This window comes from Sminthopsis crassicaudata, chromosome 1 (assembly GCF_048593235.1).
Source record: "Sminthopsis crassicaudata isolate SCR6 chromosome 1, ASM4859323v1, whole genome shotgun sequence".
In the NCBI taxonomy this organism is placed as follows: Eukaryota; Metazoa; Chordata; class Mammalia; order Dasyuromorphia; family Dasyuridae; genus Sminthopsis; species Sminthopsis crassicaudata.
This window is the reverse complement of record NC_133617.1, coordinates 588,932,729-588,945,889: the sequence shown is the minus strand read 5'-3', so window position 1 is coordinate 588,945,889 and position 13,161 is coordinate 588,932,729. Positions and strand designations below refer to the sequence as shown.

Here is a 13,161-nt window from a genome sequence, read left to right as displayed (position 1 = left end):
CAGCCAAAGTGAATGCAACAGTTAAGTCAGTTTCTCATGATATAAAATGTTGTATAGTCCTTTTATTAGATAGGTAATTTCTGTGGTGTTTGTAACAATTCTGAAAGAATTTATGCCTTTCTCCTTAAGTATATCCAGAGTATTTTCAAAATATCCATCTCAGCTCTCCCCATAGAGAAGCATAGCTCTCTCTTAGGCTACCAAGATGCTAAAGATGAGCACTGGTATTGCCCATATGCAGACTTCAGTCCTGTGCTTTAACAGAAGCAGGCTTACTCCTGATCCCTTGACCCTGTGAGACACATTTTGATATACAATGCCTGAGAGTACCCCAATACAAATATACACTTAATTCTCAGTTTGTTATCTAGTTAAAGAGTAACTGTCTCTCAGTTTTATTAGCTCTAGCAGAGATTTATTTCTAAAATTCATCAACAAGCAGGGCTATTTAATGAGAGTGAAGAAGTTGCCTTTTAAAAAAATCAGCTAAAAATTTGAGAATTCTTGACCTTTTTTACTAGGAGTTGAGGAGGAAGATTGAGAGGATAGAGAATAAAAAAAAGTGCTAGAGGACTCAGGAAGGTGGGATGGAAAAAATTGAACTAGTAGGTAGATTACATCAACTTTCTCACTAATTATATTGCTGTTATTATTTTCCCTCTATTCACTTTGTGTAGTATATAGTATCTTTGTTAAATTTAAATTTATTATTTTTTCAATTAATTAAGCATTTATTTTCTTTTTCTCTCATTCTTGTCCTCTCTTACATTGAGAAAAAAAAGGAAAAACAATATTGTTTTCCAATCATTAAAGTGTTTTTTCTAAGACTTATGTACCATATATGTACATTTATTATCTTTTACATTCCTATCTTTATATTGGTGTCATTGAGTCACTGAATTACTTTTAAATATCCTTTCCTTTTTTCTTTTCTTTCTTTTTTTTTTTTTTTTTTTTTTTTTTTTTTTGTGGATAGAGTGGAAATAAGGTGTCAATCACCACAACCCCTTTTTGAAAAACACATCAATCAAGACAGGCCCAGCTCGAAGAAATAGCTACAAGAGCCGGATGGTAAGACGGAGTAAGAAGACCAAAAAGAAAGAAAGTCTAGAAAGGTTTTGTTAATTTTCATCTTGTACAGTCCATATTCTTTTTTTGGTGGGGGAGGGGTGAAGGTAGATTTGATGTACAGTTTTTATTTTGTGATTCTTCCTCTCCTATATTCCCCTCTCCCAATAAAAGTCACAAATAATAGCTCACATTTATGTAGTGATAAACTTTGTACCAGACACTGTGCTAAGCCCTTTACAATTATTACCTTATTTTTTTTCCCTCTTAAACAACCCTGGGAGGCAGGAGCTATTATTATATCCATTTTACAGATAAGAAAACTGAGCCCAGTAGGGGTTAACTGACTTGCTCAGAGTTATACACTAGTCCCTGAGTTCAATGTTACCTCTCACAGGCCATGTGACCCCTGAGCAAATCACCTAAACTATTGTGTTCAAGATTGGCCTTGATCAAAGGTAGTTTCTTCACCCAGGAGTTTCCTATCCCCCTGAAAAGCACAGATACAGCTCTGTCTGTCACTTCCACCCTCTCTGTCACTTTCAGTCCTCTATTTAAGATAAAAAACATTTTAAGGGCAGGAAGAGGAGTATCCCATTTAAACACACCAAAAATGTGGAATTCTAAAGTTTGATATTATGATAGAAATGCTGAGCTGTACGGACAGAATATTTCCAACTGTTATCTACTGCTTTTAGGGGAGTACTAAATCATCATGGTCTGGGTTTTCTACCTGCTAGGGGGATTCTGCTGTGATAAGCTTCCTTCCCTGGTTTTTTTCTACTTTAAATGCACAACCTATCTTGTTAATTACATATGTTTGAGTGCCACCCAATGCAAGAAGCACCTGGCAAAATTTGAATTGGGTAAAGCTCCCTGCCCAGGGTAATCCCATCAAAAACATTTACTCATGTAGAGATAATGGCTTTTCTTTCTGTAGGGATTTACGTTCCAGTATTTCTTAATTAAATTGTGCCTCTTTATATTTTTGGATATATGCCCAGAAGCAAAAGATGCCCTTTTAATGAAATGAACAAATAAATAAGTAATTGAATATATTTAACAGCCTCATTTTTTCCACATCTCTTTTTAAATATAGAATGTTTATGAACTAAGTGGTGAAATCTGAACTATACATAGTTTTAAGGAGGCTGTAATTTTTCTGGCTTGCCATCCTGTTTCATATCTTAAAATGCTTTTCAAAAATGAAAATAGCACCTTATTCTTTACTAAGGCTATGGTTTTAACACTGTGGCATCTCTACCATTCCTCACCCCCACCTTGCTCAATGCTACTTACTTGCCTCCCTATTGGTTATGTTGAATACACCAGGGCTTCTTAAATTTTTTCCACTTGTGATCCCTTTTTGCCCAAGAAATGTTCATGTGACTCTGGGTTTATAGGTATATTAATAGGCATGCAAATCAAAAATTTAATGATAATAAATCATAATTTTGCATTCCCCTCAGTTATAAGACCCTATATGGGGTTATGACAGTTTAAGAAGCTGGGAAATACTATGAAGTAGGAATATACTATGCTGGAAAGGATAAGATCATGAGAGAGGGATGGAGTAAAAATTGAGAATTTATCTCCCAAAGTCTTCTGATTTATTTATTGCTATTTCTTCTTTAGGAGAAGATCCCTCTTCAAAAAACTAGCCAAACAGCCTTCACCTTTACTCCACACTAGCCGAAGTTTCTCCTGCTTAAACCGTTCTCTCTCATCTGGAGAAAGTCTCCCTGGATCCCCAACTCATAGCTTATCTCCCCGATCACCGACACCAAGCTACCGTTCCACTCCAGATTTTCCATCTGGTGAGTTACCTCATCTAAATAAGAACCGATAGATGGAAATACATAGAAGGCATATCTAGTCTTGTGTAACATATCAAATTACTTGCCTTCTTAATGAGGGAAGAAGAGTAGGAGGGAGGGAAAGAATTTGGAAAAAAATTTTAAAAAGCAAATGTTGAGAATTATTGTTACAAAATGACTAATATGGAAATGTTTTGTATAATTGCTGCTTGCCATCTTGGGGAGAAAGGGGGGAAGAAAAGAAGGAGGGATAAAATTTGGAACTCAAAACTTGAAAAAAATGTTAAAATTGTTTTAACATATAATTAGGGAAAATAAAATATGTTAAAAAATTTGTTACATGTAATTGGGGAAAATATCAAAGAAAAAAAAAATTTTAAAGAGTATGCTCTTTGAGGAGATGGGTTGAGTAGACCCTGTTATGTTTCCAGATAAAGAGAACTGATTAGACTCATGATATAAAATATTTTAAAATAATTACTAAAAATAATAATGGGTCTCTACACATATGAGGGGATATGAGCCTGGAATGCTACATATCACTTTTGCTAGCCGTAAAATCTGTTAGCTATATAATTATAACCAATTTAGTATATCTCTCACAGCCTCAGTCTGTAGTAATAAAAAGAAGATGCTATATGTGAACTCCAGGGACCTTTTTTTTTTTTTTTTTTTTTTTGTCAAGTTGATTAATTTTGCCAAACTTTGTTTTTTCTCTTGTTAAAATCCCCAATTAAAAGGAATAGCTATTTAGGGTGTTTAGGGAGATGGGAAGGAGACATACTGGTGGTTGCAGAGAAAGTGCTGGTTGGCATTAATAGAGAGGAATTTCTAATATGGAAATTGCAAGTTATATGAAAACAAAAGAAATTGATTAAAAGAAATCATTATTGACATAATGAACATTATAAAGCTACTAAGAATAAGGCATTATATCTTGGGTATAAAAAAGGTTTAGCTTAAAAAATTCAAACATGATTTTTAATTGGGGTAATTAAATCCCTGACCAGTTCATTGACCATGTTTGTACATAGATTGCTCTGCATTCTGTAGATGTAGAAAAGAAAAGTGGACTTTGGTTCTCACAAGGTCTTTGTTTTTTATGCCCTCAGGTACTAATTCCTCTCAAAGCAGCTCTCCAAGCTCTAGTGCTCCTAATTCTCCAGCTGGTTCTGGGCACATTAGGCCCAGTACTCTTCACGGCTTGGCCCCCAAACTCAGTGGACAAAGATACCGATCAGGAAGACGAAAATCAGCTGGCAGCATTCCGCTTTCACCATTGGCCAGGACACCTTCTCCAACTCCGCAACCACCTTCCCCTCAGCGGTCACCATCCCCTTTGTTAGGGCACTCTCTTGGCAATTCCAAGATCGTACAGGCTTTTCCCAGCAAAATGCATTCCCCACCCACAATTGTCAGACATATTGTGAGGCCCAAAAGCGCTGAGCCACCAAGGTCCCCGCTGCTCAAGAGAGTCCAGTCTGAAGAAAAACTCTCTCCATCCTATAGCAGCGACAAGAAGCATCTATGTTCTCGTAAGCACAGCTTGGAGGTGACTCAAGAAGAGGTGCAGCGGGAGCAGTCCCAAAGAGATTCCACACTCCAGAGTCTGGAGGAGAATGTGTGTGATGCTCCTTCCCTCACTCGCGCCAGACCTGTGGAACAAGGCTGCCTGAAACGCCCCATCTCAAGAAAGCTGGGAAGGCAGGAGTCTGTGGATGAGTTGGACAGGGACAAATTGAAAGTTAAAGTGGTGACAAAAAAACAAGACTTCCCTGAGAAACAAGAATCCCTGCAGAAATCCCATGATTTCCCATGCAGTGATTTGGAAAACCTTGCAACCCTGAGGCTGGAAGAAAGAGAGAAGAGAACATATCAAAAGACTTTGGAGAGATCAAATAATTTTGACAACAGAGTGGCAATGCAGGAGGCGTCATCATTGTTGGTCAGCAGTCTGCTTCACAAGAACACTGCCAGTGGGAAGCCCAGTGATGCCGTCCCCTCGGACGCCCAGGTGGTCTGCCACAGACTTCCTCTAAATGAGCACAGCCTGAGTTCTCATGACTATAAAAGGCCTCCCCCTTGCCTGCTGCAAGATATGCTCACGTTTCCATCTGAGAGGTCAGCTGGTGGGAAAGGGGATGGTATTGAGAAGACCAGCCAGGCAAAAGAATTCAGCAAGTTTGATAAATTTGATGGCAAGCTTACAAATATTGATTACCTTCGAAAGAAGATGTCCTTTGAGGAGAAAGATGACAGCCTCAATTCAGTGCTAAAGCCCAAGCTGACATCAAATGTCCACGAATGCCTTCAGCTGAACCCCACAAGACCTATCAATATGCAGCAGGATTCCACTTTGGTCTCCGAGACCCGGACAGTTATCAGCAGTGCTCATGGGGTTCAGATCAGTTCAACGGCATTTGTTCCTCTTAAGTCTCTGAGTGGTCGAGCAGAAAGTGGGATGGAAAAAACAGCTTTGATCCCTCCTGAGTCCCCGGTCAGGAAAAGTCCATCAGAATACAAACTGGAAGGCAGGTCTGTCTCTTGCCTCAAGCCTATTGAGGGTACTCTAGACATTGCTTTATTATCAGGGCCTCAGACTTCTAAGACAGAAGTGCCATCACTGGCTTCTACAGAGACTCAACATCCAACTAGTGATGTGGGACCTTTTGGATCACCAGCTTTGTCAGTAGGTTCCATGAAGGGTGAACCTGCCAGTCAGAAGGACTCCTCAATGACGTGTACAAAGATGAGCAAATCCTACCTTCTGGAACCCCGATTTCAGCCACCCAGCAAGGGATTTTCAAGCACACCAGCAATCTCAGAACTGGAAAAGGAGAAACGGGTCTCCCATTCAGCTGTAAGAAACCACACCCCCATCAGTGAAAGTAGTCATAAGAAAGAAGAAGTCCCCGCCAAGCGGCGGGATCATGCTGCTGAGAGCAAACTCCTTGCCTCCCCTAATCAGAATGCTGTGACTGGCCCTAAATCAGCAGCCCCACCAGTGTTCCCAAGTCCTGACAATAACCCTGGAAGAGAGAGGCAGACCCAAAGGGAAACATCTGGAAAGCACCCAGCCACCTTGAGAAGCAGTGAGCCACTGGCCACAGTGAGGGCAGAAAGTGCCAGAGAATCTTTTATGGAGCATTTGACCCCAGATGCTCCAAAAGTTAGCAACTTTGGAAACAATGCTTCTGTGATCCGACCCGGCCCAGATTGTCCCACTCAGCCACGTGCGGTGGAAAAACTTAGGGGTCCTAGTGGGAAAGTCGATCCCAGAGAAAGTAAAGAAATAACTAAGCCTCCTGCTAGAGAGGATGTTCGTTCCTCTAGGATTCCTGGTGAGAAGGAGATGAGCAAGCCAAAAACCAGTGTGGATCTGAAGCCTGAGGTTTCTCCCCCCAAAAGATCTGGCCAGCTGTCGGGAGTCAGTAATACTAAGAATGAAAAAGCCTTGGGTTTAACATCTTTACAAAAAGACAATCCCAAAGAAGTGGAAAGGAAAGATCCAATTTCTCAGAAACAGGTCAGTAACCTCCAGCCTTCCTTGGCCTCCAAGGATGTGTCCGGTGTGAACACTTGGCAGCAACTTAATTCACCTGTCCCCCCTTCAGTTAGGGAGACTCTGTCTAGGACCTGTACCCTGGAGGTAACCATAGGACTTCCTGAAGCTCCTAACAAGGCAGCCACAGCCCAGATGGAAAGCAGTGGCCACAAACTGAAGCCTGCTGCTGAGACCTGCCCTCCTAAGTCTAAATCCTCGGAGAGACTTACAACAAGCCAGAAACAGTGCGCCGGCGCTACCAAGGAGAAAGAGGCTACCCTACAGGTCCTCAGCAGTGCTAGCAAAGAGGGAAAAAACACCAGTAGAACTGTGCCAGAGATCTTTCCATTCAGCTCTGGCTCCCAAAGGAAACTGAACAATGAGGGTGTCCAGGGGGACAAAACTTCTGATTCACAATGTGGATCAGCACCTTCCTGCCAAGTGGAGGGGAGCGCTACTCTTGTCAACAAGTTAAAATCCCTATCTAACAGCAGCAATCCCTCAGCGGTCCATTCACAGAGACAAGACCCCACAGGCTTAACTGAGCTGGTGGAGCAGAAGCTTTCCACAGTCCCAGAAAAACAAACTCTGCCCCTGAAGCACCCCAAGCCATCCACTGTGAAAGATAGTCCCTCTCTGTGCAAACAAACTGACAAGAGCCCTGGTCCCTTGGCCAATGTGGCAGACAAAAAGCCAGAAGGGAAAAAATGCACTGATGCACTTTATGTTCTACCTGATTGTGGAAAGCTGGAGCATAACCTTTCATTGGCGAGCTCTGAAACCAAGGTTAAAGGTGGGGAAAAGCCTGCTGTAGCAGGAAAGAGTTCCTCAGAGCCCAAAGGGAAAGCCCTACCTTCACAGAAGCAGTTGGTGGAAACTAACAAACAGGGTGGGATGAAACGTTCTCCATCAGCCACTGGGCAGAGTTCTTTCCACTCAGCTGCCCCCTCAGAAAAGACTCTGAGCTCCTCAGCCAGTTTCCCTGAGTCCAAGTCCAGAGCCCTTGAGATCTCTGTAGTGGCTGGTGATACCCCTTCTGCCAAGACAAATGGGAGACAAGCAGAACCACCAGCCCCTAGCACCAGGGACTTTAGGAAACCAGGGTCTGGGTCAGATGGCAAAACACAAATGACAAAGAGTGACTCATTGCCATCCTTCTGTAGTGCAGTAGGTGCCCTGGAGTCCCACCCCCCTGATTCACACCCCAGGGGAGAAGTCAGAACCCTGGACAGGGCCCTCTCAATGACCACCACTCCAGGAGAAGTGAAAGGGAAGGAATCCATCCTGGTCCAAACTTTGGCTGCCAGGAAACAAAATGTAGGAAAAGCTACAAACACTGACCGTCTCCCCGTTGCTTCTTCTGAAAAGGACTTTGTGGTACGCCAACGAAGAGGGAAGGAGAGTTTGCGGAGCAGCCCCCACAAAAAGGCTTCCTAATGGGGCAGGACCCAGGAGGCAGGACTGTGAAGACTCAAATTGGACGTTATTACTATGTCCTGACGCCCTTCGAAAAACCAGCACCAAATGAGATCTTTTGCCAGGCAGAACTTCGGGAGGAGTAGGGTGGACAGAGAGATAGAGAGGACCTTTTTCCATATGCCTTCCCAATTGTAACCGGTAAAACTGTTACCATATAGTATTTGTACAAAAATACCTTTACAGTTGAGAGTTGTCGAGGAAAAAAGATGTTCTCTGTAAATAACTAGCAGTGTGTTTGGTTTTTGAATGTAGAATATACACTTTGCTGCTGATTGCGTTGTTTACTACAACTTTTTTTTTTTTAAACAAATTGTTGCTTTGCCACTTACTTACCATAATGTAGGAAAGAAGCAAAATTACTAAAACTGGGCTTGTGCCCTCACACACATACACACAAAACACAGTTTTGCTCTATGGTTTAAGACAATAGTTCAAGACTACATTTTTACAAGTTAAAATATTCTAAGAGTTAAAGACAAAAGAAAATCATAAAAACAGCAGTTTGTGAATTTTTATGTGTATTTTTAATCAGATTTTGATAGTACTGTATCTGGCTACCTATATTTCCAGATCTAATTTAAGATGTAACTTGATCATCACATTTAAAATCTGCCTCAATTAGGATAGGCCTGCACTCACAGGGCCTACCATTTTTATTTCATGAATGTCCTAGCAAAGCCTTTTGATCTGGGTCCAACTGTCTAAAAGACCAGTTGTTCATTTGTGGTCCTTTGGTGTGTCTTGGGCCTCCACCTCACATGGCACTGGGACAATAAAACACTCATTAGCTTAATTTCTGCTGTAATCCTTTCATTTTTTTTTTCTTTCAGCTCTTAAACTCAGGCCTTTATGCTGTGAGTCTTATGTATAAGAAGCACATGTATTGTAGTCCCATGTCTGCCCTGCTCTTGCGTAAGAAAAAAGAAGATGACTTAATTCTCCTCCCCCCCAAGTACTTAGTTTGAGTAATCAAATTTCATGAATCTATAGTTTTTTTTTTCAAGTTTGACATTTTTTTGGCAAAAATAGAAAAAAGTGGTTTTAGCATATTGTCATAAATAGAGATACCCAGGACATCTGATCCATTTTAATACATAGTGGGGGCCTTATGTTATAGATGAAGCTTGCTGTTTTTAGCAAGGAATCCTGGGTTTCACATTCTTCTCTAAATGCATTGGGTAGCTCCATACATTTCATAACATGATCTCTTTATTTGTATGCAAAAAAGTAAATACTGTATTATTAATAAAAAGCAGCATTTTTGTAACAAAGAGACCTGTTGGAGCTATTTGGTGCTTGAATGTGACTGTCCTTTTTACTTTTGCTAAGCCTTATTTAAATTTTGTATACTGTGGAACATGTAGAATTTGTCAGATGATTTTAGTGCTGATGTACTTTGTTTTCTGTTCTGTTTTTGTTTTTGTTTTCTTTTTGAGGAAAAAGCACTTGATGAAACAAGTACTAAGGCACTAAGGGAAAATTGACACAGATAAATATTTTTAAGATGCTTGGGATCGATATCACAATATTTTTGCTCTTTTTTCCCATACTAAGGCACATGCCCAACAAGAAGTAATCAAGTCCCTCATCTCTGATGGGAATTTTGTTTTGTTTTGTTTTTTTTATTTTTTCCAGGTGATAAAAATCATTTTTCTAAGCACATATAATCTTATGGCCAGGCTGAGAACAGGGCTCCTAAAACTAAAGTATGATCCAATTGGTCTCTTGGGTTTTCCCTCATTCTAATGAATTACTAAAAGAAAGGAAAAGAACCACTTTTCCACCTCTTAATTTTTCATAGGGCATGGCCATTTCCTCTCATCCCTTTGACACTTTTAAAGGAAACAAACATTTTCCATTTTTACTGGTTTTGAATACCGGTCTCAATATCTGTGTTTGGCGATCATAACCCCAGTACTAATGCACTCAGACATCATGACACTTCAATCAAGGAGGTATTTCATAGTTTACAGCCCTTGCATTTTAACTGTCCTATTGTTTCCTTTAAAGCACAATTAGCTGCTTGTTTACAATGATATCCTTTTTATGTATATTTTGTATAGTGTGTTATCATTTCTGCCAAATCTGGTTTTGCATTTTGGATAAGTAATGAGTACAATATGGTTGTGTTCATGTAATATCTGTTTGTTGGTGTGAAACTAATCAGCTGGTAGAAATCCTCCTGCTCACTGTGTTCTATCTGGTCAGTCTTTGTGTGATTGTAAGATGTGCTCCTTGGTAGTACTCCCAGCTGTAGATTTACCAGCTTAAAAAAAAAAGTTTGTTAGGTTTTGTGCAATAAAGTGTTTGCAGTCTGATTTTTGGGAAGAAATTCCCTATGGATGTCATAATTGTTGTATATTGAACAAATATTTATACTTATGCGGTTGCATAACATTGAAATAAAAATTTAGCATGAAAAGATAAAGACTGGTAGGTTCTTACCCTTTCCCTCTCCCTGCCCTATTCCTACCCTCCCCCACCCCAAAAAGAAATTCATGAAATATTAAAGAAGTTGTCAAATGTGGTTTTAGGATTGTAGAAGCTATAGGGCTCTATAAATTTGTTTTTATCAAGAACAGTTAGGTTAGCAAAAAACAAACAACTAACCAAGAAATAGCTCCTTGTGATATGTTTATTTTCCCCACACAATTCATTTTTTGACAATAAAAAAGGAGAATTCCAAGATGAAATAATAGACTCTTGGTTATGATCAATTTTAGTGTCTGAGCATAGTTATATGATATATGCTGCTTAAAGAAAACCTACACTTCCGGGCACAATTATGGTACTGGATCCTTTTGTGGGTTTTGTGGTACTATAGAAAAGTGATTCAGGTATTTCAATAAAGAATTTACCATGATATTACAGATATATTCAGAACACTACTCATGAAGCTGATCTCATCATCTGCTGATCAATCATCAGGCTTTTTTTTTTTTTTTTTTTTTTAATTTCTACCATATGTCAGGCATTATATGAGGTGCTTAATATACAGGATCTTACATTCTACAGAATGATCCAATATGAACATATAGAAGTGTATATTTAAAATTCAAGGCAATTTGGGGGAAGTCACTAGAAACTGGAGGATGGAAAGGATTGAGAAAGACTTCATCTAGGATATAGTATTTCAGCAGAGCTTCAAATGAATGTTGGGATTCTCAGAGAAAGAGGTGACCCAGACATGGGATAAAGACCATGTAGAAAGGCAAGGAGAAGGGAAATGAGGTATATGTTAGGAACAGAGAGAAAGCCACTTCACCTGGGCTAGAGAGTGTGTGAAAGGAAATAACGTAGGATTATACAGCTAGCAAATAAAAGAAATAGGATCATTGGATTTGGAGGTGAAAGGAAGCTTAGAAGTCATATAACTAACTTGAATTTTGGAAATTTAGAATGTAAGAGAGAATTCAAAATCTGAGCCTTTGATGCCCAAATCATGATTCTTTCCAATAAAGGAACTTTTTATCCCCAAGAGGTCAATTCTTGTGCTTTTAAAAACTAATGTTTACTTTGGTTTTTAAATAAGGAAGAGGCAGTCACAAAGCTAGTAGAACCTAGATTTGTGTCCATCTTCTAATTCCATCCTCTAATCCAAGTTGGTTTTGTGACATGGGGCAAGGTATAGCCTCTCAGTCCTCTGACTATATAACATTAAGTTACCCAAAATGCATTAACCTGTATTGGTAGAGAAAGTTTCTCTTTCTTAATTTCATATGCTAACAAAATCCCAAGTCCAGTTCCTATCCTTTTAAATGAAGAAAGAGTTGAGGGGAAAAAAAAAAAAAAAAAAAAAATATATATATATATATATATATATATATATATATATATATTTAAAACCCTTAGGGAAGAGAATAAACCACTACGATAAGTCTTTTACAGAAAATATCTTTTGATCCTTACAATAAGCCTGAGAAAGAAGTCCTATTGTAATCCACATTTTACAGTTGAGGAAACTAAGGCAGCAGAGGTTAAGTGACTTAGGGTTACACAGTCAGGAAGTGTAGTGACTGTATTTGAATTCGGGTTTTCTTAACCCCAGGCTTGGCATTCTGTTCACTACACTAATGGTCTTTTAGATGAAGCTTGGATTTAAAAGACCTTATTGTCACTTTACAAATATTTCATTTTATCCTCACAATAACCCTAGGATATTATTAGCCCCTTTTTTACAGATGAAGAAATCGAGGTAAATGGAGCTTAAGTGATTTGCCCAAGTTCACACAGATATATGTCTGAGGCTGGATTTGGATTTAGGTCTCCCCGACTACAAGCCCAGAATTCTATACATTTACTACCCATATTCTACTCTTCTAAAAATAATTACTTTGTTAGAAAAGTTTTCTGCAAGCATAGCTTTGGTTTCCTTGAATTTTAGGGCCAGCTTATTTTTTTCTACTGGAAGAACACAACTTTGATTTTATATTGAAAGGGGAAAAGCCGATGGAGGATAGTGGTTTGATTTATGAAAAGAAAAATATAGCCAACTTTTCAAGAATTCATCTGTTCCACATATAATTTAAACCATCATATAGGCAGCAACTGATTTTTTTTTCCATAAGTAAATTCAGTAGAATTGGTTTAAAGTTTCATATTCTTTTCCAAAAAGTAATCAAAAATGGCTTTGCCAAATCTGGGTAGAAATATTTCTTTATATCAATTAATTTCTTTGTGAATATTTTTACCCCAGTGGGGTATTGTAAAGAACTAGCCCCAGAGCCAGAAAAAAAAAAAAAAAACATGGGTTGAAGTCCATTCTCTGCTATATAGACTGCTCATCCATATAGACTGCACAAGTCACTTGATTTCTAACTAATAGAAAGAAGCTAATCTGCCTTAATCTAGGGAGATTCTCCACTAGGAATACTCTATACCATATAAATCACAGGTTCAGCCTAAAATTTAAAAGTAATAATTTGGTGGCTACACTTTAAATTAAAATGTTACACTTTAAATTAAATAATTTTCTTAGAATTTTTGATACTTTTACAAATAAAGAAACATCCTTCTCCATGGCACAGTGGAGAGATAAAGCAAGTAGAAGGCAGAGGACCTGAGTTTGAAGGTCATCCTCACTGTGTATGTGACTCAGTGTTCTCATCTATAAAATGAGGGGACTTAAATAAATTAGGATTTCCTTCATGTCTCTGATTTTTAGCATTGTAACGTTTGTTCATTTCCCTTTCCTCTAGATTAAAGAGTGCACTCATCTTGTTTCCCTAATCAGATATAAATTTTGCAAAGGTA

The 13,161-nt window shown here is 38.9% G+C and overlaps 1 protein-coding gene across 1 annotated transcript in view; it reads left to right on the top strand.

Moving 5' to 3' along the window:
* Nucleotides 1-10,336, top strand: part of MAST4 (microtubule associated serine/threonine kinase family member 4) — a 769,506-nt gene extending 759,170 nt beyond the window's left edge. Inside the window, 4 exon segments of the mRNA XM_074282373.1 lie at nt 977-1,009; nt 1,012-1,115; nt 2,704-2,885; nt 3,998-10,336. Coding sequence (XP_074138474.1) covers nt 977-1,009; nt 1,012-1,115; nt 2,704-2,885; nt 3,998-7,866 — 4,188 coding nt within the window. The 3' untranslated portion in view covers nt 7,867-10,336.
* Nucleotides 10,337-13,161: the final 2,825 nt, after the last annotated feature.